The sequence below is a fragment of the Panthera leo genome, chromosome C1, assembly GCF_018350215.1.
Source record: "Panthera leo isolate Ple1 chromosome C1, P.leo_Ple1_pat1.1, whole genome shotgun sequence".
Lineage (NCBI taxonomy): Eukaryota > Metazoa > Chordata > Mammalia > Carnivora > Felidae > Panthera > Panthera leo.
Window position 1 is genome coordinate 98,612,370 of NC_056686.1, and position 27,872 is coordinate 98,640,241.

Consider the following 27,872-nt stretch of genomic DNA (forward strand, 5'->3'; position numbering starts at 1 on the left):
GTATGCATTGCAAAATGATCACCACGGTAGGTCTGGTTAACATCCATCGCCATCCATAGTTACAAAATTTGTTCTTGTGAGGAGAACTTTTAAGATGTATTCTTTTAGCATCTGTACATTATTATTATCTGTTGTCACCAGGCTGCTCATTACATCCCCAGGACTTACGTATTTTATAACCTGAAGTTTGTACCTTTTGAACCCCTTTACCTATTTTACCCACCCCCTCTACCCCCTCCCTCTGGCAATCACCAGTCTGTTCTCTATATCTGTAAGCTTTTTTTTTTTTTTTTTTTTTAAGATTTCCATGGCATTCCATTTTTAGCTGGAAGCAAAACGCTTGCTTTTCCCTTGTCCATCTGTATGCCTGGCTCTCTGTCCCTATCTCTCTATCTCTCTATCTCTTTCTCTTTCTCTATCTCTCTTTATCTCTATCTCTATCTCTATCTCTATCTATGTATATCTCTACCTATATATCTATCATTAGTATGTACTTATTGGTCCCTATTCTTAATTATTTATAATTTTTTACCATCTTTAATTATTTTGGTGCTCAAATTATCCCCAGTTTACCAGTAGGAATCTCTTCAAGCTGGCTCTTGTGTCCTTTTTAAAATATTTATTTATTTCATTTATTTACTCATTCATTCATTCATTCATTCATTCAATTATTTGTTTTAAAGAGTGTGCAAGTGGGGGAGAGTGGCAGAGGGGGAGAGAGAGAATCTCAAGCAGGCTCCACACTCAGCAAGGAGCCCAACACAGGGCTCTATCCCACAACCATGAGATCGTGATCTGAGCCGACCTGAGCCGAAATGAAGAGTCAGACCCTTAACTGACTAAGCCACCCAGGTGCCCCTCTAATTTTTTTTAGTTTTTATTTTGAATATGTATTGAATTTTGTCAAATAGAGCAATTTGCAATGTTTGACATCAATTGCAGCGATTATATGGGTTTTTTTTTTCACCTTCTACTATGGTGGATTGTCCTGATTGACTTTCAAATATTGAACCAGCTTTGCATCTCTTGATGGCATATTCTCTGTATATATTGCTGAATTCTGTTTGTTGATATTTTGTTAAGAATTTTTGCTTCTGTATTTATGAGAGATATTGATCTGTTGTTTTCTTTTTTTGGACCTTTGTCTGGTTTTGGTATCAGGGTGCATTCATAAAATGAATTGGGAAGTATTCCATTCTTTTCTGTTTTCTGGAAGTGATTGGGTAGAATTGGTGTTAGTTCTTTAAATATTTGGTAGAACTTTCCAGTAATATCATCTGGGCTTTTTTTTTTTTTTTTTTTTAGATTTCTTTTTTGGGAGTTTTAAAATTATGAATTCAATTTTCTTAAAGGTTATGTAGCTGTTTAAATGATTTATTTTGTATTGTAAGTTGTGGCAATTTGTGCTTTTCAAGGACTTGGTCGATTTCATCTAAGTTGTCAGATTTACGTGTGTAGAGTCGTTCATTGTATTACTTTATTATTCTTTTGATGTTTGCAGAGTCTGAAATGAAATCCCCTCTTCTATTACCCGATCTTAGTAATTTGTGTCTTCTGTCCTATTTAATTACTTGTCAGTCATACAAGCTTGTCAGTGTTACTGATTGTTTTAAAGAACCAGCATTTTGTTCATTGATTTTTCCCTGTTATTTTTCTGTTTTTAATTGTATTGACTTCTGTTCTTACCTTTATTATTTCCTTTCTTGTGCTTGCTTTGAGTTTCTTTTCCTCTTTTTCTTTTTAAGGTTATAGAGTTGGTAGCCTAGATTTTTAATGAGTCTTCTTCTTTACAAATATAAGTATTTTAGTGCTATAAATTTTCCTCTCATGACTGTTTTAGCTGTGTCCCACAAATTTTGGTATGTTGTATTTTTATTTTCATTTAGCTCACTGTATTTTTTTTTCCTCCTTAAGACTTCCTCTTTGACCCAATGGTTACTTAGAAGTCTCTTGTTTAGTTACCTAGTGTTTGGAGATTTTCCTGTTAGCTTTCTGTTTTTGCTTTCTAGTTTGATTCCATTATGGTCAGAGGACAGTGTGATTTCAATTTTTAAAAAATTTGTTATGGTTTCCTTTATGATTCAGGATGTGGTCTCTTTTGGTATATGTTTCACTGGCACTTGAACAAACTGCTGCTGTTATGTGGAGTGTTTTATAAATATTGTTTAGATCCTGTTGGTCAATGGTATTGTTGATTTCTTCTATATCCTTGCTGATTTTCCGCCTAGTTGTTCTATATTGTTAAGAGAAGAGTATTTATGTCTTCAATTATTATTGTAGATTTGTTGAATTCTCCTTTCACTGCTCCTAGTTTTTCCTTCATATATTTTTTAGCTCTATTTAGTCTATACATATGGATGATTGCTATGTCTTCTTGATGGACTTTTTCTTTTTATCATTTTATTATGTACCTTTATGTCCCTGGTAATTTTCTATGTTCTGAAATGTGGTTTGATACTAATCTAGCCACTCTTGCTTTCTTCGATTAGTTTTGTTAGCATGATATGTATTTTTCCACTTTACTTTCAACTTGTCTGTATGTATGAAATTAGTTTCTTGTAGACAGCACATAATTGGGTCAGGTTTTTAAACCCACACTGTCAATCTCTCTTTATTTATGTTTTTTATATAATTTACATTTACTATAATTATTTATACAATAGAACTTACCTCTTCTAACTTATTATTTTTTATTGTTTTCTGTTGTTGGTTTCTTTTCTTTGATTTTTCCAGTCTTTCTGTAGGTTATTTGAACATTTTTAGAATTTATTTTGACTTACCTGTAGTATTTTTTATAGCTTTTTTAGTGATTGCTCTTGACATTGCCTTATATTTACATAACTTATCACAGTCTATTGATGTCATATCACCAGTTTGAGTGACGTACAGAAATTCTACTTCACTGTACATTCCTTTGCCCTCTCCGGTTTATTTATATAATTGTTCTAAATATTTTTCCCACATACTTTTAGAACCACATTACATAGTGTTATCATTTTTGCTTCAACCATCAAACGTAATTTAGAAAACTCAAGAGAAGGAAAGTCTAACATATTTACCCCAGTTTTTTCTTACAGTGCTCTTTTTTACTTCCTGATGTTCCACGATCCCCTTTTTATGTTTTCTTCCTTTTTAGAGAACTTCCATTAGCCATTGTCTTAGGGTAATTGTGATGCTGGCACATTCTCTTAGTTTTCCTTCATCACTTATTTTCACTGGTAATAAAATTCTTGGTGGACAGTTGATTTCCTTCAGCATTAGAAACTCCTGTGCCACTTCCTTCAGGCTTCATGGCTTCTGATGAGAAATATGGTGGTATTTGAATTGCTTTTTCTTTTTTTTTTTCCTACAGGGAATTTCCCTCTTGCTACTTTCAAGATTTTTTTTAGTGTTTTAGTTGCTAGTGTTTAGAAGTCAGATTATGATGTTTCTTGGTGTGAATTTCTTCAGGTTTATCCTGTTGGGGATTTACTGAGCTTCTTGGATCTGTAGGTGTATGGCTCTTGACAAATTGGGAAATTATCAGCTGTTATTTATTCAAGTACTCTGTTTTAACACTTTTTTCAATGATAATTCATTTTTGAGAGAATGAGAGAGCGTGAGCAAGCATGAGGTGGGGAGGGGCAGATAGACAGGGAGACACAGAATCGGAAGCAGGCTTCAGGCTCTGAGCTGTCAGCACAGAGCCGGACACAAGGCTCGAACCCACGAACTGTGAGATCATGACCAGAGCCTAAGTCGGACGCTTAACTGACTGAGCCACCCAGGTGCCCCTCTTATTTATTTATTTATTTATTTATTTATTTATTTATTTATTTATTTATATTTATTTTTAATTTTAAGCTTATCCTCTTCCCCTTTTCCTTCCATAACTCCAATGACAGAAATATTAGGGTTTTTTTTTTTTTGCTCTAGCCCCATAGATCTCTGAAGCCTCATTCATTTTCTTCTGTCTAGTTTATCTTTGTTTTCATATTGGAGATTTTCCTTTACTCCATTTTCACCTGTATTGATTCTTCCCTCTGTCTCTTTCATTCTGCTGTTGAACCCACTCATTGCGGTTTTTAGTTCTAAGCTTTCCATTTTGTTCTTTTTTAGTATATTCTCTTTATTCGGTGAGACTTTCTGTATTTCCGCTGGGTCTATTTTGTCATCTGTTTGAAGCATGTTTGTAAGTGCTCCTGGAAGCATTGTTATAATGGCCGCTTTCACATCTTTGTCAGATAGTTCTAACATCTCTGCCATCTCAGTAGTTGTCTTTTTTGTTTGTTTGTTTGTTTTCATTCTACTTTGAGATTTTCCTGGTTGCTGGTATCACAAATTATTTTTGTTTGAAACCAGCACTTAGGGGGATTATGTTAAGAGATTCTGGGCCTTAAGTAAATCTTCCATTTTAGCAGACTTTCTCGGACACAGCTCTGGCCCAGGAAGAGGGGAGAGGGGCCTCATCACTGTCCCATGGTGGTGGAAATCCCGTCTCCCCGTGGTCGCACCGCCACCAGTGGTGGTGGCGGTGGTATGGAGGGTTCCTACTGCAGGCGGCAGGAATGATCGTGCTGGCTCACCTGTTTGTCTTTTTCTGACACACCCAAGTGGAGTAAGGTGGGGTCACTTATTACTACCCAGCCTGGGGGGAAGGGTTAGTTTCCCCACTTAGCCTTCGCTGTGGATGGGGTTGGGGCCATAGTTGGTTTTTGTTTCTCATGGTGGTGATTGGCCAGAATAAAACGGTTATAATCTAACAATGTTCTGTCTTTCTGTGCTGCCCCTTTCCCAGGCCTTTGGCTGGAGAAAGTAGGTTTTGTTTGGGGCTTCTTTTGTAATTTTCTTGGCATTTCTAAGTTGCTGTCTTCTTCAGTCCCCAGTCTTGGGCATGTGAGGCAAAGAGAAACCTGGGGAATTCACCACTGGCTCATTCCTTGGGTCCCAGGGTCTTGGCTGGTCTTCCCTCCGTCTTTCAGAGTTTTTTTATGTTTGCGTTACACCCGATGCCCAGGGGTCTTAGTGGTATCTACTGGGAGAAACAAGGAAAAGTACGTTTATTCCATTTTCCTGGAGCTGAAAGTCCTCCTGTGTCCTGATGTGCCCATCATTTGTGGGGGGGGGGGGGGGGGGGGGGGGTTGAAAAAATTTTGGCATAACAACAGATTTCAGGTTCATCTTTTACCCCCCCCTCCACCCCAAATGTGGAATTAGTCATTTCTCCAAAAAGCCTTTGTTCTGTTTATAAACAGTCCTCATAGGATTTTGCGGTGGGTGAGAGCCGTAAGTCTGCCCTCCAACAAATCCATTACCATATTATACTGAAAGTGGATCTCGGACCAGATTCTGCCCCATATAGAAGCATTTATCAACTTAATTCTTATTATCAGAGAAGCACAAAATAAAATATCTTACAGGCTTGAGAAGTCATAGCTTTGTGGTTCTATCGGTACTCTACAGTTTGCGTATCAGGTCACTACAGAAAAACTCCAGTTTTCCATAGTGAGAGTACTGACACTTCCCCTCCCTGTTAGCATCAAGCAAGCAGAACCATCCAGAATTCATATTGTCTCAGGACCAAGGAGGGAGTTGAGCCGAGGGCATCACCCCTTTATAAAGAATACAGAACACACTGGATTATCCCACAAATTCAGGGAAGGGTAGTGAATGTCTCTAAAATATATTGACCTAATTTATATAACTTGGGTGTCTCTAATTTCACCAGAGATAACCTGTTTTTTGGGATCATATCATTGCTAGTCAACAGGCCACTGCTTTAATCAAGAAGCAAAGGAACCATTGCTGATAGAGACAGTGATTAAAGTCCTTGCAGGACCTCGCTCTGGAGAATGGGCCCACTGACCACCACTGGCCAGTACAGCCTCCACTAGAATACTCGTGGTACCAGATGGGAGCTTGGCCTAAGTAATGTTTATGCAGAATATCCCATGGTATGTACTTCATACTTTAAAGTAAATTAAATACCATAGCAACACCGTGCTTCAGCACAGACACTCAACACATTTCAATGGAATTGAATTAAATTAATACTAATGAAATCTATAATTAGGAGCCCTTTCAGATATCATCAGAGGGACCCCATTATTAGCAAATAATTCCTTGGGCAAGTACTACTCACCTGATGCTAGATAAGGCCTTGATATGGGCCAAGGAAGGAGAGTGCCATCAGAACCTACGCTCCAGGCCAGCAGGATTGGGCGCCCTGGTCACCAGCGTACCTCCCGTGCTGGTGCCCAGTGGCTTACCCCCTTCACAGTGCTCGACTGAAGGCTGAATAGGGAAAGAAGGGAGTCCCAGGGGCTACTACTCCCAAGATAAAGAGTTGGTAGATGCAGGAGAAATGGGATTAAATAGCTTTCTCAGCAAGTGCTGATGATGTTTAAAGCAGCTCTGAAAAAAAAAAAGGATGATGGGCTAAGATGGCTTCACCTTACCTGCCTGTCATGTCCCCTTCTAATGACCACTGGGGCACATCTGTGAATCACTGTCTCTCTCGCCATCTGGCTTCATCAGACCGGAACTGTGTGCCTGTCTCCCTCCCCCCCCCCCCCCTTGCTCTCTCTTTTCTCTCCTTATTTTTTCCCGGTCTCTGTCATTTTGTCTCTCTGCACCTGTTTCTCTCTATCCCCACCTCTCGCCATCTCTGCCTTTCTCGTTATTTACCTCCCATTTCTTCCTCTCTGCCTTTTTCTGTGTCTCTATCTCACTGTCTCTGTCTTGCCTTTCTCTTTCTCTGATGTTTCTGTCTCATTCTCTCTGCATGTATGTCCCTGTTTTTCTCTTTGTCTTTCACCCCTCCTTCCCCACCCTGTCTCCCTCCTTCCTGTTACTCACCTGTCCTTTCTCATTCCTGAGATGTATGTATTTGGCTGTATATGCTGCTATCCATCTTGATTATTATGTCTTCTCATTATGGATTTATAGATGCCTGCTACTTTCCTCCCGTGGTAGAGAGGCACACATGAGGTTCCCGTCCCATCAGGAGGTCAGTTATCTACCTCAGAGGTGTATCTCAAGGCACAAATATTCTCTGTGCAGACCGTGATCCTTGGTCTCCAGCAGGTGCCCCAAGATGTGTCCAGAATGGTGGGTGGCGGTGGGGTTGTCCAGCTGCACAGTTGGAGATATTGCTGCACTGCTGCTCTGTGGGCACCTCCAGGGGGTGGACAGGTTATCCCGCATGGGGACAGGTTATCTTTGGGGCATCCCAGATGCTAAACCGGCTGCTTCCGGCCTGAGTGGGTTCATGATGCTTTGCAAGGGCGGCCGTGGCCTGCCCACTCTGCTAATGGAGGAGTGCACGTGGCATTGCTGGCCGCATAACGAGACAGAGGTCCACGGTCCTCACGGAATCCTCTGCTGCAGTGAGACCATTCCACGCAAAGAGTTTGTGGGTGCAGATGAGTTTTATAAGGTTCGGTGGGTAGAGGAGAGTGAAGAGGCAGGTAACTGTGACTACTTTATTCTGCTCTTATGGGAGAGGCTCTCTCTCTCAGAGACCTTCCCCATGTGCTGCTTCGTTAGTCCTGGCCGTAGCCCTACCTATAGATGAAACAACTGGTGGGCAGAAAGTTGAAGGAATTTGCCCTAAATCACGTATTTAATAAGTCACCGGTCTGGGTTCGATGAGCCCATATTCTTTCCACTACTCCAGTGATTTTCAGGCTTGTTTTTTCTCAACAGACAGAAGCCTTTAGGTTTAACGTCTTCTCAGTTGGCATTTCAGGATTTAAAATAGCTAGGTACTTTGCTGCTGTCAGTGAAGAGAAGAGAGATCAAGGGCTTCCATACCCCATGGCCCCCAGCCGCCCTCCGCAGCCCCAGAAGCACTTCCATGCGGAACAGAGGGAGGAGCTTGGCTCTGCCTGGGAAGAGTGGCTGGAGGTATGGGTCGGTGGGTTGGTGGGAATGAAGGTCGGCCAGGTGACTGTGGGACGATGGCGCATGGTGCATACATGTTGGGTGGAAGGCTAAGCAAAATAAATCCTCACCGAGCTTGGGCTGCCCGTCACCTGCTTGGATTTGCCTCTGAGAGAGTGAATTCTAAGGAAGAAGGGCAAACAGTCATAGCGTTTGCATTGTGGCTCGCAAATTAAAAATATCGGAATTCGTGAGCTCAGAGTAGCTGGTGACTCACTCAGTGTCACACTGTAAATGAAGGAGCTGGGCCACAGATTCCTGTGGCCCTTCCACTGTGGCATATGACTGAGGTAGAAGGTAAGAGGGAGGGGGCGCCTGGCTGGCTCAGTCAGTTAAGCTTCCGACTTCAGCTCAGGGCATGATCTCACGGTTTGTGAGTTCGAGCCCCATGTCAGGCTTTGTGCTGACAGCTCAGAGCCTGCATTCTGCTTCAGACTCTGTGTCTCCCTCTTTCTGCCCCTCCCCTGCTCATGCTCTGTCTCTGTCTCTCAAAAATAAATAAAATGTTAAAAAAAAAAAAAAAAGGGAAGAGGGGGTCAGCCCACCTGCAAATCTTTCACGAGTTTGCTGTCCCCAAGGTGATCATACAACTCTCAGGATGTTTGTAAACATCTCATGAGGAACCTGGCCAGCGGTTCCCCCCGCCACCAAAAAACATAAAACAATAAATCACACAAGTACTGTCAGAGTAGTAATGATTCAGTTAAGCCTCAGTAATTGTCAAGCCCAAATAAACTTACTGGTTTCCTGATATAACAAAAAATAGCGAAGGAGAATTAAGTCAAACGAGCGGCAGTCTCCCTGCTCCTCGGGGGTCCACCTGCATCTAGACTCAGCGGCCGGCTGCCCTCGTGTGGATGGTACCACACACCTCTCTCCTCTGGCTATATTCAGGCGGACCTGAGAGGACGCTCTCTGCTTTGCATTTTTAGTGCAGATCTCATGTTTTCCCTTTTATTTTGAGGTGCAAATAGAGTGTGCAGACTGCGTGCCCTCCTGCCCACCGCTCGGGCCGTGGGCGTCTCGTGTGAACTCCCACACTCTCCTTCCGCCCCGGACATCGGAGCCCCGTGTGGGTGGCGTTCCAAGTCCCGGGGGTGGTTCGAAGAGGGTGCTATGGGCGGCTTCCAGGTTTCTTGCCGCTGCTACCAAAATGACAAGAGTCAGCAGAGAAGCAGCAGCAGAGGGAAGAACAGAGAGAACTAGGCTGATGGAGCAGCCGGGGCCACTAGTGGAGGGCAGGATGGCGACCGCAGCCGCACCATCGCCAGCACCCCTTTAGGAGCTGCTGGTCTCTGCGCCCCCAGATGAGGTCATCTTTATTTCAGCGGATGCGGTCCCCAAGCACACCCTCCACTGACTGTCAGCATGCAGTCCGTTTTAATGGCCTCTGTAGGCTTTCCTACAGTTGCTCCTCCAAATCTCCAGGGGGTAGCATTGAAACTGGCACCTGAACTTGTCAGGTGACTTACCCAGTAGTTGATAAATACCCTTAAGATGCAGGTTTGTGGTATATAGATGCTGTATGGCTCTGATGGAAATTATTTGGCGTAAAATAACCAAATTTGGTATTTGGTTTAAAAAAAAACAAGTATAAAGCCTGTTCACCTCTCACCTAATCCCCCTGAAAATAAATACCAGGATGGAGCCTGTAGAGCTCTATCATTTCAGGAGACGGTATTCAAAATACGTACTTTAAAACTCCCACCCGATACCTTATTACATTCAGGTCAGGGCTTACGGAAGTTATTCATGGAAGGTTTGGGGAAGGGTGAATAAAAGGTTACGTAGATGTGATTAACTTGGTATTAATGCAAAAAAGAACCCCTCTAATCTAGGAGCTTTGACTATTTCACAATGAGCTAATAGGCATTGGGGTGAATTTATGTAGCAAATTGCTGTCTGCTGTATTCAAATTATTCCCTGAGCTCTGACTCATTCAGAAAGTACCAAATATCACGGAGACACACAATTATCATGCTTAATTAATGTTTGCAACCGAAAAGAGTAAGGTTGAAATCTTTAATATCATTGTAGATATCGAAGAACTGAAATTGACTGATTATTATCTTGAGATTAATATATTTTCCCCAAGCCATACCCTCGGGTCAAAGGACCGAGTATTAAAACTATTTGAAAAATTCACTACAATAATTGCTTTAGGGGCTAATTTTTTTTTTTTTTTAATGTCTTGCTTCCTTATGCCTGCACTACTGATTGTTATAGCCTGCACACTTCACCCATTAAGTGGTAATTCAGAGTGACAACTACATTGAAATGAAGCAAGTTAGTTAATCACCATGAAACTGTTCCTGAAATACCCTGGCCAAGTACTCCCGAATCACTGGAGGCCTCTGATTACCACATTTTCTACTGAAGTGAGATTTTCCTGCAAGAGGCTGTAAATATTTTTATGGGACATACAGGACGGCGGAGGGCTGAAATTTGGTTGGACTTGGTAGCAGAGAATCCAGAATCTTCTACGGAGCCACCGTAACCAGCACTGTGCAGAGCCCTCAGGGATGTCCTGCAGGCGTGTCGGGGAAGCTGCTGACAAGCCGAGAGTCTGGGTAGGGCTACGGCACTTCTAATATGACTTGATTTTCCCTAAAGCGGGACTTCCAGTGACAAAGAGCTGTCAGAAAACACATGCCCAGTCTTGTCTGCCCATTCTGGCTAGCCTGCCAGGACTGCTGGGAGAAGAAGGTAGGCTGTGCCACGGTGGGCGGGGGGGGGGGTCTGTTCCCCCTCTGGGGAAGTCCGAGTCGGGGCTCGTGGTGAACACCAAGCTTGTGAACAAGTTCACCTTTCCAAGAGACACAGAAGCCAGGCAAGGGGCTTGGACGCGACTCTGAGACCTGCCACGGCCCCTGCCTGGCTTGCGGGTTCACTGATGGTCTGTGGGTTGTTCACGGCAGCATTCTTACCCCCCACAGACCCTCCACACTTCTCTCAGTGCAGGTATTTGTGGACCGCTCACAGTGCTCCCCCAAAGCAGGCTTTGGGAAGTGTGTTTCAATGGAACAGACTTTGCCTTCCTAGGCAGAAAACTGCCATCGTTTGGGAATTTTTTTTTCCTCCATAGTTTTCTTTCTCATTAATGTAGAGGCTAACGATAAAGCCAAAGTATTCTCTATGTCCTCTAGGAGACCCCTCTGATTCCAGATCTCCCTCTCCCTTCCTGTCACGAGAGCGCCACTCTGGCCCCTGGGTGACTGGTAAGGCCGTTCCTGCCCTGCCTGTCCATAAATGCACAACTCAATCCTTGAAGTCGTGACATCGAGATATTGTATATGAAGATGCCTGTAACCCACATCACTCACTCTTGTTGCATGAATAATTCAGCATATATTTAATTAGTGCTGGTCCTGACAGGTAAGCACTTAGACGCAAATAGGGCTGTAAGAAGCTCACGGCATCCTACGCGAGAGACAAGGAAATGTGTAATTCACCAAACATCATACTTGAAGCCAAAGTAGGGAGGGAGATGGACCCACTCGGTGGATCAGGCAGGGCCGTGGAGGGTGAACATGAGTGCACCAGGGACGAGGGGGGCTGGGGTGAGCGGAGGAGGGCTGTACTGGGGGGGCGGCAATCAGTTCCTGGAGGTGCCAGGCTTCACGCAAAGTCGAGTGATGAACGTTTGTTTCCCTGTGGGGAGCTGTGCCCTCCATGGGCCCTGCAGGGCAGCGGGTCTGTATTATTCACATGTGAGTGAGGGATTATTCGTTTTCACCGCTGAGGGCCAAGACAAGGACAGGCACGCACAGCCTCCTTAGGGAAGGGAAACGACCCCCTGCTTGGAAGAGTTTAGGCTAAAGGATTTTTGTTTACATAATGTGTTGTCCCTTCCATTAGAGTCGTCTGTGGCTACAGCATGTTTCTCAACCCTCATTCCGTGGAATGTCACCCTACAATAGAAGGGGGAGGAGCGGGCAGTTCAGATCACAGGAAAAAAAACCGAAGCAGAGACAAGACAAATTTGTGACATTGACAGAGCCGGTGAGAAGTTGCCCAGGGCAGAGGCTGGGTGTGTGACTCAGTTCTCAGAGTTAAGAGGGTCTCTTCTTGCTTATTCGTCTCCTGATAGCCCTGACCGATTTTTGGAAGCATTTTATAATCTGTGTTCTAGTGCTGTACGGAGGGGTGAGGTAGCATGGGGCTGTTCAGCAGAGGGAAGAAGCAAGCTAGCGAAAAAGCTCCTTTGTGTCATGTGGGTATATGAGGATGTCAAAGAGTACATGATAAAAGTTCATTTAAAAATACAGAAATTGGGGGGCACCTGGGTGCCTCCGTCGGTTCAGCGTCCGACTCTTGGTTTTGGCTCAGGTCATGAATCTCACAGTTCATGAGTTTAAGCACCGCATCAGGCTCTAGGCTGCCAGCATGGAGCCTGCTTGGGATTCTGTCTCTCCCTCTCTCTCTGCCCCTCCCCTGCTTGCGCATGCGCTCTCTCCTCTCTCTTTCACCCAAAATAAATAAAAAATAAACTTAAAAAATGTATAGAAATTTGGGGGCACCTGGCTGGCTTGATCAGTGGTGCATGCAACTTTTGATCTTGGAGTTTGGGGTTCGAGCCCCACATTGGGTATAGAGATTACTTAAAAAGTGTAAAATATTTAAAAAATATACAGACATTTTAAGTATTTGTATTTAAAACATGCACCATGGGATGAGATAAATCCCTCCCCTGCCCACCCTCGAAAACACTTTGGAAGTTGATTGATTTATTTTTTTTAAGATTTATTTATTTTTGAGAGAGAGCCCAAGCAGTGTAAGGGTAGAGAGAGAGGGTGGGGGGACAGAAGATCCGAAGCAGCCTCTGTGCTTACAGCAGTGAGCTCAACATGGGGCTCGAACTCACAAGCCTTGAGATCATGACCTGAGCCGAAGTCAGACGCTTAACCGACTGAGCCACCCAGGTGCCCCTGGAGGTTGATTTTTAAGTATGTTATTCTGTTCTCCTCACTCTGAGCCTTCTCATGTTCCTCACACCCGTGGGTCATGTGACCTTAACTTCATATCTGACACAGGACCTTCCTTTTCTCCCTTTGCCCTCTCCTTTCCAGGAGCCCCTGATTCTGTTACCCTGAGCCACAAAAACCTACATGTTTCTAGTGTTGGTTCTAATATCGTTGATTTTTTTTTCATAGCTTCCTGGATGGAACACATGCATGTGGTTAAGAAATAGAAACTCTTTCCCTGGTATATGGGAATTTCTGTGCTTGGGATTTAACATACTTAAATATAGTGTTATTTCATTGATTTAGCCCCACAGTTGTCCTACTTAACTAATTCGAGTACATAGTACTCAAAGAAGGAGGTTTTGAGACTGATGTCAGCATCAGGTGCAGTCCCCAAGGCTTACTCTAGTGTGATCATGTTTGAGCTGCAGCTGCGTCATCCATCAAATGGGAATAATTAATAATAATAATAATAAATACCCAATTCTAAAAGGTGGTTGTTGGGATTAGGGGAGAGTATTATGCAAAAGTTGGTTGGTTGTTAATTATCCGGTTATAAGGTGCTGTGCCTTTCCATTTGATATATCTTTGATACGCAGTTGTCATTACTTGGACATTGATTTTACTTTTAGGATTGTATAAGCATGCAGTCCATTTTGAAGCAATAATTAATTTTTTTAGATTATCCTATTTCTGCCGTGTCAGAAAAAAGGACTGAATTGACTTGTGACATTTCCAGAAAGCTTAAGGTCGATGATTTCAAGGGAGATGCTAAAAATACATTTTGGTACTTCTTTTAAAACTCATCTTCTCTCTAGGCATGCCTGGGTGGCTCAGTTGGTTGAGTGTCCAGCTCTTGATTTCGGCTCAGGTCATGATCTCACGGTTCGTGAGTTTGAGCCCCGCGTCGGGCTCCACGCTGGGCATGGAGGCTGCTTGGGATTCTCTCTCTCCCTTTTCCTTTCCCCCTCCTCACTATGTAAAGTAAAAAATTGTTTAAAAAGTCATCTTCCAGCTTCACTCAATCTGTGATTGATCTCTTGGTGTCATATAATAGCTGTTTATGGATGGCTCAACCCAAATCTCTGTTTCCATCTTGAATCCATTTTCTTCTCTGAGGCCCCCACCCCATCCTGGCTGGCTTGGATCACCATAATGACCTTTGATGGGTCTATTCCAATCTCTGTGTTACAGCTAAAACACCTTTTCTTGACACACATAATACTTTATCCCTTTACAAGAAGTGACATCTTCTTCTAAGCCTCTAAGCAATAAGAATCCAGATATTAAAAATCTTCCTGGATCCTTCCCTGCTACCCAGTGTCAACACTCTTCACTTCTGCTTGCTTGCCTTTTTTTCATCCTTAAGAGCTGGATGGCTCTGCATGGCACCTGGCTCTGTACCACGCCAGTATTCACCATATTTATGTTCCTTTCACCTTTTATGTCTGAGGCACCTGCTGCTGGTGTCTGATTTTCCCTCCGGGCTATTTTCTTTAGATGGGTGAATGATTTTGCCCACATTTTTAGTGCTAACCCCCTCAAATCCTTTTTCAAAATACAGTATAATAAATGCCCAGCTGATGAACTCAATGATTTTGGTAAGCATATGAACAAAAATACAGATGTTGGTTATAAGACGGAAATAGATTTATCTAGGTCATCCTGAAAGACTGAAAATATTTTGTCTTTCTCTTCTTTCTTGTCTGTTAATGTATGGGGAAAGAAGATTTCCAGGTTTTTCAACTTGTGAGTGGCTTTTCAGTTTGAAATGAATTGTACAAAAAAGAACATTCTAGCTTTGGAATTTGACTTGTCGCTTAAAATAATAAGAGAGTCATCCCTCCAGTACTCTCTAGCCAGTTAAGGATTTGAGTGACTTATACATTTATACATGTATGCCTCATAAAAAAACACACTCTTTGAGAATATAATGGTTGCCATATTTAGGTTTATTATAGTTTAGTTTGCAATGACCTGGTGATATCCTGGTTTGGATTTTACCTTGGTTTAAGTATTGGCCAAAGGGATAAGAAAACATGCTAGCAATTGAGTCGAGTCTGGTGAGTGACCTCTTTCCAAAACCTTACACCAGTACAATCTTCTTGAATACTATAGGGATCACGGTCCTAGTGTGTCTTGTCTGAGCTTTGACAAAACAGAACTCTTTAGATCACATAGTAGGTATGTGATAAATAAAGTATATTTGAAAAGTTTTAAAAGTTGGAAACAAAACAAACCAAAATCTCATGTGTTAGGGAGTGGTGCATATGGAAAGCTGGTTGTAAACACATTGTCCTTAAGTCCCTGAATTGACATTTCTAAATCAACCATGCCCAGTTTACCTAGATCTGTCAAGGAGTTTTCCTGGGTTTCAGTTTTGTATGCTTTAATTTGCTTTTTTTTTTTTTTTAATTTTTGAAGTTTTTTTTTTTTGTTTTTTTTTTTTTTTTTTTTACATTGGCTTATTTTGAGAGAGAGACAGTTAGAGCACAAGCAGGGGAGGGGCAGAAAAAGAAACAGAGAGAGACACAGAAAAAAAACCCAAGCAGGCTCCATGGTGTCAGCACAGAGCCCAATGTGGGGCTCGATCCCACAAACCATGAGATCATGACCTGAGCCGAAACCAACAGCTGGATGCTCAACCGACTAGGCCACCCAGGCACCCATAATTTGCTTTTTTTTTTTTTTTTATAATTTGACAATGCCTTTAGGTTTTTTTTTTTTTATCCATTCCTGAACGTATTACAGGAGAACTAAGGAAGCGCATTACCCCAACCAGCATTGACATGAAGAAGAATTACTGGAAATTACTTTCACACATGAAACTGAGAATCAGAATTTGGAATTTGCTGGTCACCCATCTTGTGGGCTACTTCATCCCAAAACTGTCATCCAAGCCGACAGCTTTCCAGTTGTTGGAAGAATGGCCTTCTTGGTGGATTTGAGTTCTACAAATGTGATCAACAGAACAGTTGATTATTGAGAAGGCAGATTAGCCACTTCTTAATTAAGCACAAAACAGATCAGTATGAGCTTGAACATCTTGGCCAAAGAAACAGACTAGTAAAAATCGAAGTATGGGATAATCAGGACCAAAGGTGAAGACCACGTTTTAAAGGCATAAAAACACCAAAGCAAATACCAACAACTTAAAAAATATGAAAAGAAGTTGTTTGAACTTCAGGATATTAAAAATCAATACAATGAGGTCTTGTTTATTGGCCATTGTAGAAGGGATATCCCTGTGACAAATATGGTCCTTTCTTTTCTAGGCCAACAGGATATGTAATATTGGATTTCTTTTTCAACCTAGAAAAATGTCACCATAGACATTCCTCATGAATTGAAAATTCTACAGTAGAACTATCTGTAATCCAAAATAACTAATTTGTTTTACAAAATAGCGCTTATCCTTCAGCTTCCAGAACTCTTTCATGTGAACTTTACAATATATTTTACCCTTTACAGATCCTTAAATCAGAGCTTCTTACTATGATTGAATCTCTTTTGCTGATTCAGGCCATACTGAGTCACTCTACAGTTAGTGTAGAGTGTGGTGACTGGGGTCTTGAAGAGCTTCAAGAATGTTTGGAGCAGGGTACTGGGGGAAGTGAGTTGGAAGAGAAGGGGGTAGAAGGAGAGTGAGTAAGATGTTCAAAGTCAAGGTTTTAGAGGTGATGCAGCTATAAAAGATGACTAGGTCTAGGATGGGGGTTCTTAACCTGATTGCCTAGGAGAATCATCTGGAGAACTTAAAAAATATGCCAATGCCTGGGCCCTACCCCAGTGTTCTCAGGGACCTAGGCTCCTTCAGCTTTTGACTTCACCATCCTTAATTTGTGGCCCTCTTCATCATGGCCTCAGATAGAGCCCCAGCTTCCCTATGGACATTCTGAGTAGTGGGATAGAAAGGAAGAAGGGGCAAAGGGTAAATCACCCATCTCCTAAGACAAAGTCGTGGAAGTTGCCACATGGTGCTTCTGTTTGCATTCATTGTGCAGAACTTGGTAACGTGTCATACCTAATTGTGAGAGAGGTTGGGACATTAGTCTTCAATCTGGGTAGCCATATGCCCAGTAAACATGCTATTACTATGGAACAGAGGGAGAGTGGCTACTGTTCAAAACAAGCTAGCATCTCTGTCAGCTCTAGAAGGGTAGTGGATTACGCCCTCTGGTAATGTGATCTTCAGGTGAGTTGATGATTTTGAAGTTTGGTCATCTTCTCCCATCTCAGGCTCTCAGGTCCATGGGTGGAAAAGGAAAAGCAGGCTCCAGTTGAGAGGGATCCGGTTCACTGAGTGATTTCTGCAGGGGACCACCAAGCTTCAGTCAGGGCAAGAATGGGAAGTACAGGGAAGTTAATGATGTAGGGGATTTTTCTGGTCAGGACATTTATTTCTCTACCCACAATCCCCCTATGCCTGCTTTTCTCCTTAAACAGCATATATTCCAGTATTATACTAATCACTCTTTTGTGAATCCCCACAGCGCCCTGATGCTTCTCTCTCTTTGTAATTCTCCTGAGAAGTCCCCGACTCTGTGTAAGCTTAACTCCCAACATCCTCCTCACAAAATTGGTAACTACACAGCTCAAGTGTATATTCACCATGGCGTGGCAGTCTCCTGCAACATTTCCCTTGAAAGGGTCATGTCCCTTTCCTCAGAGGAGTCTGTCATAGTCCTCCTGAAACTTGAAATGCCCCTTTCCCCCACTTCTACTCTCCTTCGGCTAGTGGCCTCACTTGATATTTCACTGAAAAAGAAATGAAGCAATCAGGCAGGGGTTTCTTCACTGCCTGCTTCTGAGTCCACATTCTGCCTTTCCTCTCTGGCTCCCTTTACCTCGACATCTCCCGGCTTCTGTGAGCGGTTAACCTCTCCGCTCTGTACCCTCAAGCCCATCCCTTCTTGCTTTTCCAGATATTTTTCTTCTGCAGGGATATCTGCTCTGCTGACTCACTCTCATCAGGATGCACCCATGTTAAAAGAAAACAAGCCAATAATCTGTCCCACATACCTGTCCCCACACTGTCCCATTTCTTGCTTCCTCTTCACAGCCAAAACTTCTGGAAGCCATTCTGTACAGAACTGCTGCCAGCAATTCCTCGTCCTCCTCCAGTCTGGCTTCCATTCACTCTTCACCGCAATTGCTATTTTGAAGTGTCCATTTGTTTCTAAATATAACCGCATGTCCCTGTGCTTATCTCACCTGACCTCTAAAGCAGCATTCCACGCGCTTGACCACCCCTTCCTCCCCACATCCAATTTCTTCTTGTAGCGTTTCCGACACCACATTCCGCCCTGTTTTCTTGCTACGTCTCTGAGTCCTACTTGTGAGTTTGCTATAATGGGCATTCTTCTCCTCGGCTTCTGAACATGGGGGTGTCCTGGGCCCCAGTCCTGAGCCTCTTCCTTCTCTATAGGTTCTTAAACCCTCTTAAACCCTCATAACCTCTCCCTGGAGCTCCAGACTCGTGTCCAGATTTCTGCTCGGCATCGCCACTTGGATGTTTTATAGGCATCTCAACCTCAGCAAGTCCAAACAGAGTTCTTTCTTTCCCGCCACATACCTGGTCCCCGCTTGCCACCTTCTCCACCTCCATAAAGGTCATCCACAGAGTGGCCAAAGGTAACGACTTAGGTGAAGCCCTTGATTCTCCGTCCCCCACCCTGTGTCATCCATCAGGAAGGCCTGCCACTTCTGCCTTCGGAATCCATCACAAGTCCTTGTAATTCTCCACCCCCATCACTTCTGCCCTCATCCAGGCCACCATGGTCTCCTGAGCTAATGCACTAGCCTCCCCACTCCCACTTTTCTCTGTTGTAATGCATTCTCTAAGAGTGATCCTTGGAAACAGAATTCCAGTAATCCAACACCTTCCCTTTGCACTAGAGTAATTCGGCTCCTTCCGTGGCCCAGGGCCCTGTGTGGTCTGACACCCATGCACCTGTCTGGCCTCATCATAGCACCTGCTGGAGGTGCACTGCTGGACCTTCACCTTAGGGTAGGGGCACTTCTTCTCATGGTCTCTGAACAGCTTTCCAGAGTGGTCACTTCTCATCATTCAGGTCCAAACATCACCTCCCTAGAGAAGCCTTCCCTGATTACCTGATTTGAAGAGCTGCCCTCCTAGTCTATCCCTGTGTGTTTATTCCACTGGCACTGACCGTCCATTTGGGAAGGGACCATGTCCAACTTACTCACATCTGTGTTCCCAGTGTTTAGTGTAGTTGTCAACCTTCAGTAGAAACTAATCAAATATTTGTTGAATACCCGAACGGAAACCTGTCTAGAACATATCGCAGATACTTGTCACACCGCTTCCTTCCCTCTTATTTGAATCATGACTGCCACCAGGAGCAGTAATTCCTGATTACTTTTTCTAAAACCAGTGACACCCTAGTCTGCAATCTCTCATCCACAAGGGCCTGGGAAAACCAGTTCACTAACCTCGTTAAGAACTGCATCTGAAGAACCGGGGAATTCAGAAGTTGAGTCCAGCATTAGTGAGGAGGCGTTACCCTTGTTTATTTTCCAGGGAATATTATTGTCATCACTGCTATGAATTTTGTTATTGCTGCTGCACAGAGATGTCCAGAAGCTGTGTGGTCAAGAACTTCACCATCGCCATACAAGAAGAGAGAAGTCAGATGTGCTCTGAGCCTTGAGGACTGCTTGTCAGAGCGTGGGAAGGGAGGTCCAAGAGGCAAAGGGATAGCCGAGGGGGGCTCCTCCTTGCGTGTTGGGGCTCTTCCTAAGCCTATCTTCGGGGACTCCAGGAGAGGGGGCGGTGAAGGGGAGAGAGAAGCATTTCCTGCTTCTTTGTCTCTGTGATGCAGGTTCACTTTTACCTCTATAACCAAACATCACCTTACACAGCAGCCAACAGGGTTTCATGTAATAGCATTTTAAGCAGGGGTGATTGCCTTCTCTTTAAGTTCATAAGTTTCCCTAGACCACAAGATAATAGTACTCAAGGTTTTTTTTTTTTTATTATTATTGTGGTAAAATAACATAAAATGTTAACACTTCAGCCGTTTTGAGGGTGCAGTGGTGTTAAGTATACACATGTCATGCAACCATCACCGCCGTCCATCTCGAGAACTTTTCTATCGTCCCAAACTGAAAACCTGTTCCCATTAAACAGTAACTCCCCATTCGCCCGGCCCCTGGCAACCCTTATTTGACTTTCCGTCTCTGGCTTTGACTACTCCAGGTGAAGGAAAAACCTTCCCCCTGTGCCTCCTTTACTGTCAACTACTTCACCATGGACCCTTCTGGCCGCCAGATGCGTGAGGTAGGGTTTGTGGGGGCAGGTGAGCCAGGTTCCCACATCACACAGCTCCGCCTCACCGGCTGGATGTCCTACAACTTGACTCAGTTCTGACACCGTCCACCTGGAGGTAGCATCAGATTCCACTGATTCCCACTGATTCCACAAGGCTCACCCAGCCTCCACCTTCAGACACCAGATGCGAGTCCGCTTCGTTTCCTGGGCTTCTGGTCCACCGGAAATCAGAGGTCCCTGCAATGTCCTCCTCGGGAGAGATTAATTTGCCAGAGCGGCTCACGGAACTCAGGGAGACATCTTACCAGATCACTGGTTTATTCCAAGGGATATAACTCGGGAACAGCCTGATGGAAGAGATGCCCGGGACAAGGCGGTGGGAAGGGGCGCAGGCTCCCGTGCCCTCCCAGGGCACCACTCTCCCAGCTCCTCCACGTGTTCACCAGCTGAGAAGCTTTTCGAACCCCTGTCCCTTTGGGTTTTTAGGGAGGTGTCATTATGTAGGCGTAACTGATTAAATTATTGGCCCTTGGCAGTTCCAGTCCCTCACCCCCTCCCGGAGGCGGGGGTGGGAGATAGGGGAGGGTTCCCCTGGCAACGAGCCCCCAACCAGGAGCTTTCCAAAAGTGATCTTACTAAACTCAGGTGTGTTTGAAAGAGGCTGTTAAAACAACAAAGGACACCCATTTCTCCTTCATTGCTCTGAAATTATTTCAGGAACTGGGAACAAAACTAAATACTAAATATTTCTGTAGGAAATTACAAGGGTTTTTAGGAACTGTGTGCTAGGAATAGGGGACGAAGACCAAATATATGTTTCTTACCATAAATCACAATATTACAGGCATAAATAAGTTCTTACAATATTTGTCTTTTTTTTTTTTTTTGTCTGCTTATTTCACTTAGCATAAGGTTAAGGTTCATCTGTGTCATAGCTTGTCAAAATCTCCTTCCCTTTTAAGGTTGCATAATGTTCTATTGTATGGGGGCACCTGGGTGGCTCAGTAGGTTAAGCATCCAACTCCTGATTTCAGCTCAGGTCAAGATCTCTCAGTTCTTGAGTTTGAGCCCCGCATTGGGCTCCATGCTGGCAGTGCAGAACCTGCTTAAGATTCTCTCTTCCTCTCTCTCTGCCCCTCCCACATGCACATGTTCTGTCTCTCAAAATAAATAAATAAACTTAAAAAAAAATACAAGGGCTTAAGAAGAGGGACGTAGCCACCAAATGCATATATAAAAGTAGCCCTCGTACCGTATTCAGTGTTGTGATAAGATGTGTATACAGTATTGTGGCAGCACATTATAATAATGAATTCTAGCGTTTCTGATGACAAAATCTTGGATATTATCCAAGGTAGATGACCTACCAAATCCTGGTTAGTAATGAGTCATGCAGTAGACAATTTCCCAGTGTTCAAGTTTTGGTTGTACGTCTGTTGTGGTTTTTTTTCTTCTTTTTTTTAATAGCTAACTCCGTCCATCCGTCTTTTCTGTGATCTCAGTGTCCCTTTTGTTTTTTCTTCCCCTAGTGGTTTTTAATTGCCAACAGATCCTACAAAGTCAGCGCAGCAAGCTCTTTCTTCTTCAGTGGTGTGTTTGTGGGAGTTATCTCTTTTGGTCAGCTTTCAGATCGCTTCGGGAGGAAAAAAGTCTATCTCACAGGTAACGTGTTAGACTGTTCATGAACTGACTAGGAGGACTTATTTCCTGAAGGTTCTCAGGGAAATAACAAGGGGACTATTTCCTTAAGGTTCTCAGGAAATTGCCATGTGGATACACAACTGATTTTTATTACACTGGCAGGGGGCCACACCGCAGCCAGAGTTGCTTCTGCCAAAGCGTGTTAAAAGGACCAGCAGCATACCTGAGGAAGGCCATGTATTTGCAGTTAAGCTTTTCAGAGATGATGGTGCTTTCGGCACCTCCTGAATTCTAATTTATACCATGGTTCTAAGGAGAACAGAGATGGAACCAGCGTACTGGATCCATTTCCTTATATGTTGTGTGTCGGTTCAGTTCAACTGTGTTGTGTAAGACTCGGTGGAGTTCTCTTGACAAGCTGAGTCTGAGCTGGGATTTTTCCATCTCCAACGTTATTGTGAATAACAACGGTGCATGATTGACAGATATCCACTTGTAACGAAGAAAGAAAAACTTCGGTTTTCCTTTACAGTTTCCTTTTACAGTTTTAAAAGAGCACAGCTCAGAAAATTTAAGCTTACAAAGATTTATCTTTACTAACGTAATGAGTATCATTTGTTACTTTGCTCAAATGCTGTCTTGTGTCTGGATTGTTGACCGCTGTTCCTCTTATTCTAGGTTTTGCTCTTGACATCTTATTTGCCATTGCAAATGGGTTTTCCCCCTCCTATGAGTTCTTTGCAATAACTCGCTTCCTGGTGGGTGTGATGAACGGAGGAATGTCACTGGTGGCCTTTGTCCTGCTGAACGAATGTGTGGGCACCGCCTACTGGGCGCTCGCAGGTACTGCTTCACTCCGTGTACATAACGCAGATAGTGAGCTGCCCCAGAAAACCCTGCTGGGCACCAGTTTAACCCCAGAGTCCAAAAATGCACTTGGACTTGGGACTAACTAACCATTAGATTTGCGTTCCAGAGTTTGTTCTGTATGACCTTGAATGAGTCATTGTATTCATATTGCTCTGTAGAAAGTCTCCCCTGGGGCCGGAGCTTGCCTCCCATCCTCACAGATTGTCTCCAGATAGTTCTGAGAGGGTCTGTTTCCTCAGAAGGGCGTTAACTGTTTTCACCTTAAACTGAAAAATGGCGCAGACATAGGAGATCCTAGACACGCCTCCCCCGGCACCTTCTTACTGTATTTTATTAAATACTGATTCCGTGGGCCGGGGAGAGACACGCTGGAGGGACCAGATGACATAGGCCCCGCGCTAGGCCAAATGAGAAATTTGTTTGTATTCAAAGTGCAGTGAGAAGTCAGCGGGCGAATGAAATAGTGGAGTGGTAGGATCACATAGGATACAGGAAGACGCCTCTGGCAGAGGTGTGGAGAATGGACTGTTGAGGGACAAGTGGAGGAATTGAGGGGTCATTCGGGAGGTGGTTGTGATTGGTCCGAGAAACGTGATGCAGGCATAGACAGGTACGGCGAGAGGAGCAGCGAGGAGGTCCATTTGAGCTGGATTTTGGTGGGACAATGACTTGCTGAAGGATCGGAGTGGGGAGAGAAAGGAATCGGGGGGACCTTGTGGCTTTGCTTGAAAACTGGGTGGTTCGCTGGCACCCTTTACAAAAAAATGAAGTCTCACCTGCCACAATTTGGCTTTTACTAGTTCAAACGGAGCAAAAATAGCAGGCTTGAAAATTAAACAGAAAAGAAATCTGAAAACTGGGATAAATATGTAACGGCCCACAAACAGTTATAAAATCACCAGTATGGTATTCCAGAATTACAAGATGCAAAAATGGTGATTGGAAGTGTTCATTTTTTTTCATTAATTTTTTTAACCAAATACCTAGAGGCTTACCACACCTACATCTCCACACCTTATCTCCATTGTCATTTCCAGGCATACACGTGCAGCTTCTTGCTGGACATTAGATATGAATGTCAGTTGGACCCTCAAATAAAAATACTGCTTTCTTTCACCTGCATTTTCCATCTTCCAGCACCTCTGTGCATGGTCATCACAGTCTTTAAGGCCATTAAACTAGACCCCTTGGAATCATTTCCTCTTGTCCGTCATACCCAATTGATACCAACTCTTACCGATCGTAAGTAATGGAGACTCAACTCTGCTGAGCATCTGCATATAAAGGGAAATTATTTGGATAATATACCCAAGCCAGGCCTCAGAGATGCCCGGAACCAGGAAGTCAGATGCTCCTCGTCTCTGCCCCCCATCCTCCCTGAGAAGCTTCTGCTGCACAGTCACGGATGGGACCCTATAGCTCTCAGGTTTCACCACCAAGTACAGTATTTAAAATCCTGGGTAAGGGGTGCCTGGCTGGTTCAGTCAGTGAAGCATGCGACTCCAGGTCTTGAGGTTGTGAGTTCAAGCCCCACGTTGGGTGTAGAGCCTACTTAAAAAAATCCTGGGTAAGAGCTTGACTGGCCCAGCAGGGGTCACTGCAGTGAGGGGGACCAGGATGGTCAGCCCCCACTTGAACCACGGGAATGAAGTAAAGAGAGGTCCGCTCTCCAGAAGAGGGAAGGAATATTCTTGGAATTAGACATAGTGCTAGGTAGACAATATTTTGTAGCAGATACTCACCACAGGAGGCTTCCAGATGGCTTTGTTTGGGGGGGGAGATTAATAGATGTCAAGGGCTATACCTGTGTCACAGCAGGATAGTATAGCTAACATTTGCATAGCATGCATTATTCCGTCTGAAGCTAACAACTACTCTTTGAGGTAGGTAGTATTATTTCTGTTTTACCGATGAGGAATGTGAGGCTCAGAGACGTTTAGTGATTTGCCCAAGGTCGCACAACAGCAAGTGGCAGACCTGGGGTCTGAACTCACCCCCTCTAAAACAGTCCGATTTTGTGGGCTATCTTCCTTTCATCTACCTTGTTGTCCGTGGATACCAAGTGCTCAGAGCTGTTCTGAGCAAGGACAGAAAGTCTTACTCTTGCAAGCCAGGTGCTGTCTGATACACTGTAATGAACCTGTAATAGGTATTGATTATCTTAAGTTTCCAGGGAGATCATGGCGTCCCCACTCCCTTACTTATCTGACCACATGCTCGGAACACGCTGAAGGTGCTGTCTCGGCTCTCCCTTCTTCCCCCCTTTCCTCACCAAGGCACAGAGCCTACAAGTCATCATTGCTAGAAAATGAAAGCCTGTGGGCAAGAATCCAAGTATACATTTCTTTTATGGGATCGTCGTAGAGAAGTCTTGTAACAAGATCGTCCCATTGCTGTGGGTTGCCCCCAGAAGCCTGCTTCTCCCCAGAAGGGCGGAGAGAGAGGATTGGTATAGCATCACAGGCTCTGTAGTCAGGCAGATCGGAGTATGGTCTCAGGCATGCTGTGCACAGCTCCGTTCCCTAGCAGTGGCATCCAACCTCTCTGTGCTTCTTCCTCTTTGTGCGTGGTCCACAATGGCACCTGCTTTGTAGGACAATGTATGTAATCATTTATTAATACACGATAAATAGTAGCTATTACTGCTACCGATGGTGATGGTAGTAATTATAAAAAGTGTGTCCGAGGTACAAATTCACAAGTATATTGAGCAAAGCTAGTGGGCCTACTTCCCGTCTCAGCATTTATTTCAAAAAACATAGGATTTTTTTTTTTTTAACAATCCCATGGTTGATTTTTTTCCATCAGGGTGCTGGCGAAAATCCATGTGTCATAGAGACAGACAAGAAACAAATAGAAAATGTCATATATCTGGTGATAATAAATGAAGTAGGGAAGGGCAGTTGGGAGAGCTGAGGAGTAGCCTGTGATTTAAAATAAGGATTTGAGGCACAGCCTTGTGATAAGATGAAGTCCCACTGCTGCAATCATCTCATGACCTAAAAACCTTACCACCATCCAGGAAAACATCGTCCAAGCTTCAGCACATGCTCAGGCAGATGTCAACACAGCCTTCAATGCAGAAAGCATTTGGACAAACCCTTACAAGTCATCTTGACCACATGTCATTCATATTTTTCACCTGTCCTTCCTCCTTTTCCACTAACTTGCTGGCCTCTCTTCCACATTTATCATCTGATACTCAATATTTGGGTAGGATTTTCTTTCCTGTTGATGTCTCCCAAGGAAGGCATTGGCTTGTGACTTGGGTTGGAGAGGGTGACAGGGAGGGTGCCATCTCCAGTAACAGGCGTCTCTTCCCTGAATTAGGATCGATCGGTGGCCTCTTCTTCGCGGTTGGCATCGCCCAGTATGCCCTGTTGGGATACTTCATCCGCTCCTGGAGGACCCTCGCCATTCTGGTTAACCTGCAGGGAACAGTGGTCTTCCTCCTATCTTTGTAAGTAGTTTTTCCTCTAAGAGGTTTAAGTTAATACGCAGAAGGAATGTCTTAAGAGGATGCGGGTCAATGAGCAGCGTTATTCCCTTTCAGGAGTTTACCTGAACTGACTTTGGTGAAGAGCTAAATTCCACAAGCGCTCCAAAGCTTGGCAGATGCTGGGAGGAGAGATGCTTAATTAATTCAGAATGCAGGTATCCCTTATTTGAAGTAACCTCTCCATAGACCATATTTGAACCTTCGAGTTGTTGACCCAGGGTACCCATTTCTTTTTTAACCTAATGCCTCAAGCGTAAAGATCTTCAGGCTGGATCAGATCATGTGCTAGGTGTATGGCCCAGGTACGATACCACAGGACACTCCATCCGTATCCAATGTGTAGTGGCACCTCTTTATCCTGCGCGTGACTATTATCTCAGGGCCTCTAAATGTGGGCGCGGGAAGATTCTCACATATGGCAGAAACCCGTAGGGTGGATGGGCTCAATGCCTGGTCAGGGCAGGGCGCTCCAAACAACTTGCCCAGATGCCCCACTGTGGCGCTCTGAATGCAGGAGGTGAGCCACCAACGTAGAGCTATCTTATCAGTGCTTTTTCCCCCCAGCAGACACTTTATTAATATTGTTTATTATAGAATATGTATCACATAATATAGAATACAGGAATGTTATTTATTAACATTTTTCCCCAAATAGAGTCCGGTAACAATAAAACAGATATTTCAGAGACATTTACAGAGTTCTCCGTAAAATTAACATTAAATGCTGACCATCTTGCTGGGGCTAAGGAACCCAGTTTTGCCTGTAAATACCGTACTGCATTTGGATCTTTAGTCGCAAAGTAATACTTGGTTCATCTCTTATTTCATCAGTTTAATGATGTGCTTAAGAAGTTCGAGTTTTTAGGGGCACCTGGGTGGCTCAGTCGGTTGGGCGTCCGACTTCGGCTCAGGTCATGATCTCACAGTCCGTGAGTTCGAGCCCCGCGTCGGGCTCTGTGCTGACGGCTCAGAGCCTGGAGCCTGTTTCAGATTCTGTGTGTCCCTGTCTCTGACCCTCCCCGTTCATGCTCTGTCTCTCCCTGTCTCAAAAATAAATAAAAAAAAAATGTTAAAAAAAAAAAAAAAGAAGTTCGAGTTTTTAATTTTACTTCACTAGAAGTTTCAATGTGCTTGTGAAAGGCTGTCTCCTGAGGTTTCAGACCTCTGATTTGAACCATTAAAATCTTTGGAATAAATGAAACTTTCAGCCGGCGGTCCCAGCTTCTATGCCGTAAAATGAGGAATAACTGTAGTAGAATTTTCCTTCAGATACATCTTTAGCGTAGTAGTTCTTTCTTCAAGTTCTACTAATTGAGATTTGGTGAGGGTTGAGCTGCAATCTGTTTCTGTATTCCCTTTGAAATAAGAGAATTAAGCGCAAAAATGAATGTAACAGTAGGGCGTCTGGCTGGCTCAGTTGGAAGAGTGTTTATGGCCCAGCGCTAGGTGGGGACATCTACTCACTGGGAAATGAATTCAGGTCAGGAAAAAATAGGAAACGGAGAGAAAAGAGCATGTAAAACTGAAATAGGCCTGGAATGCGAGCCTTCCCACAGTCGGCCTCCAGCTGATCTGCCCTGATTTTCTCCCACCCTGTTTCCCATACCCTGTGTTCCAGACACAGCCGGCTGCATGGAGTTCCCAGCACTCACCTGGCGCTGGCCTGCTTCCCTACCTCCTA

The 27,872-nt window shown here is 43.9% G+C and overlaps 1 protein-coding gene across 1 annotated transcript in view; it reads left to right on the plus strand.

Moving 5' to 3' along the window:
• Positions 1-27,872, plus strand: part of SLC22A15 (solute carrier family 22 member 15) — an 81,353-nt gene that overhangs the window by 19,722 nt on the left and 33,759 nt on the right. The window contains exons 3-5 of the mRNA XM_042953564.1: positions 21,711-21,843; positions 22,501-22,665; positions 26,023-26,152. Of these exons, the coding sequence (XP_042809498.1) occupies positions 21,711-21,843; positions 22,501-22,665; positions 26,023-26,152 (428 nt within the window). The remainder of the gene's footprint in view (positions 1-21,710; positions 21,844-22,500; positions 22,666-26,022; positions 26,153-27,872) is intronic.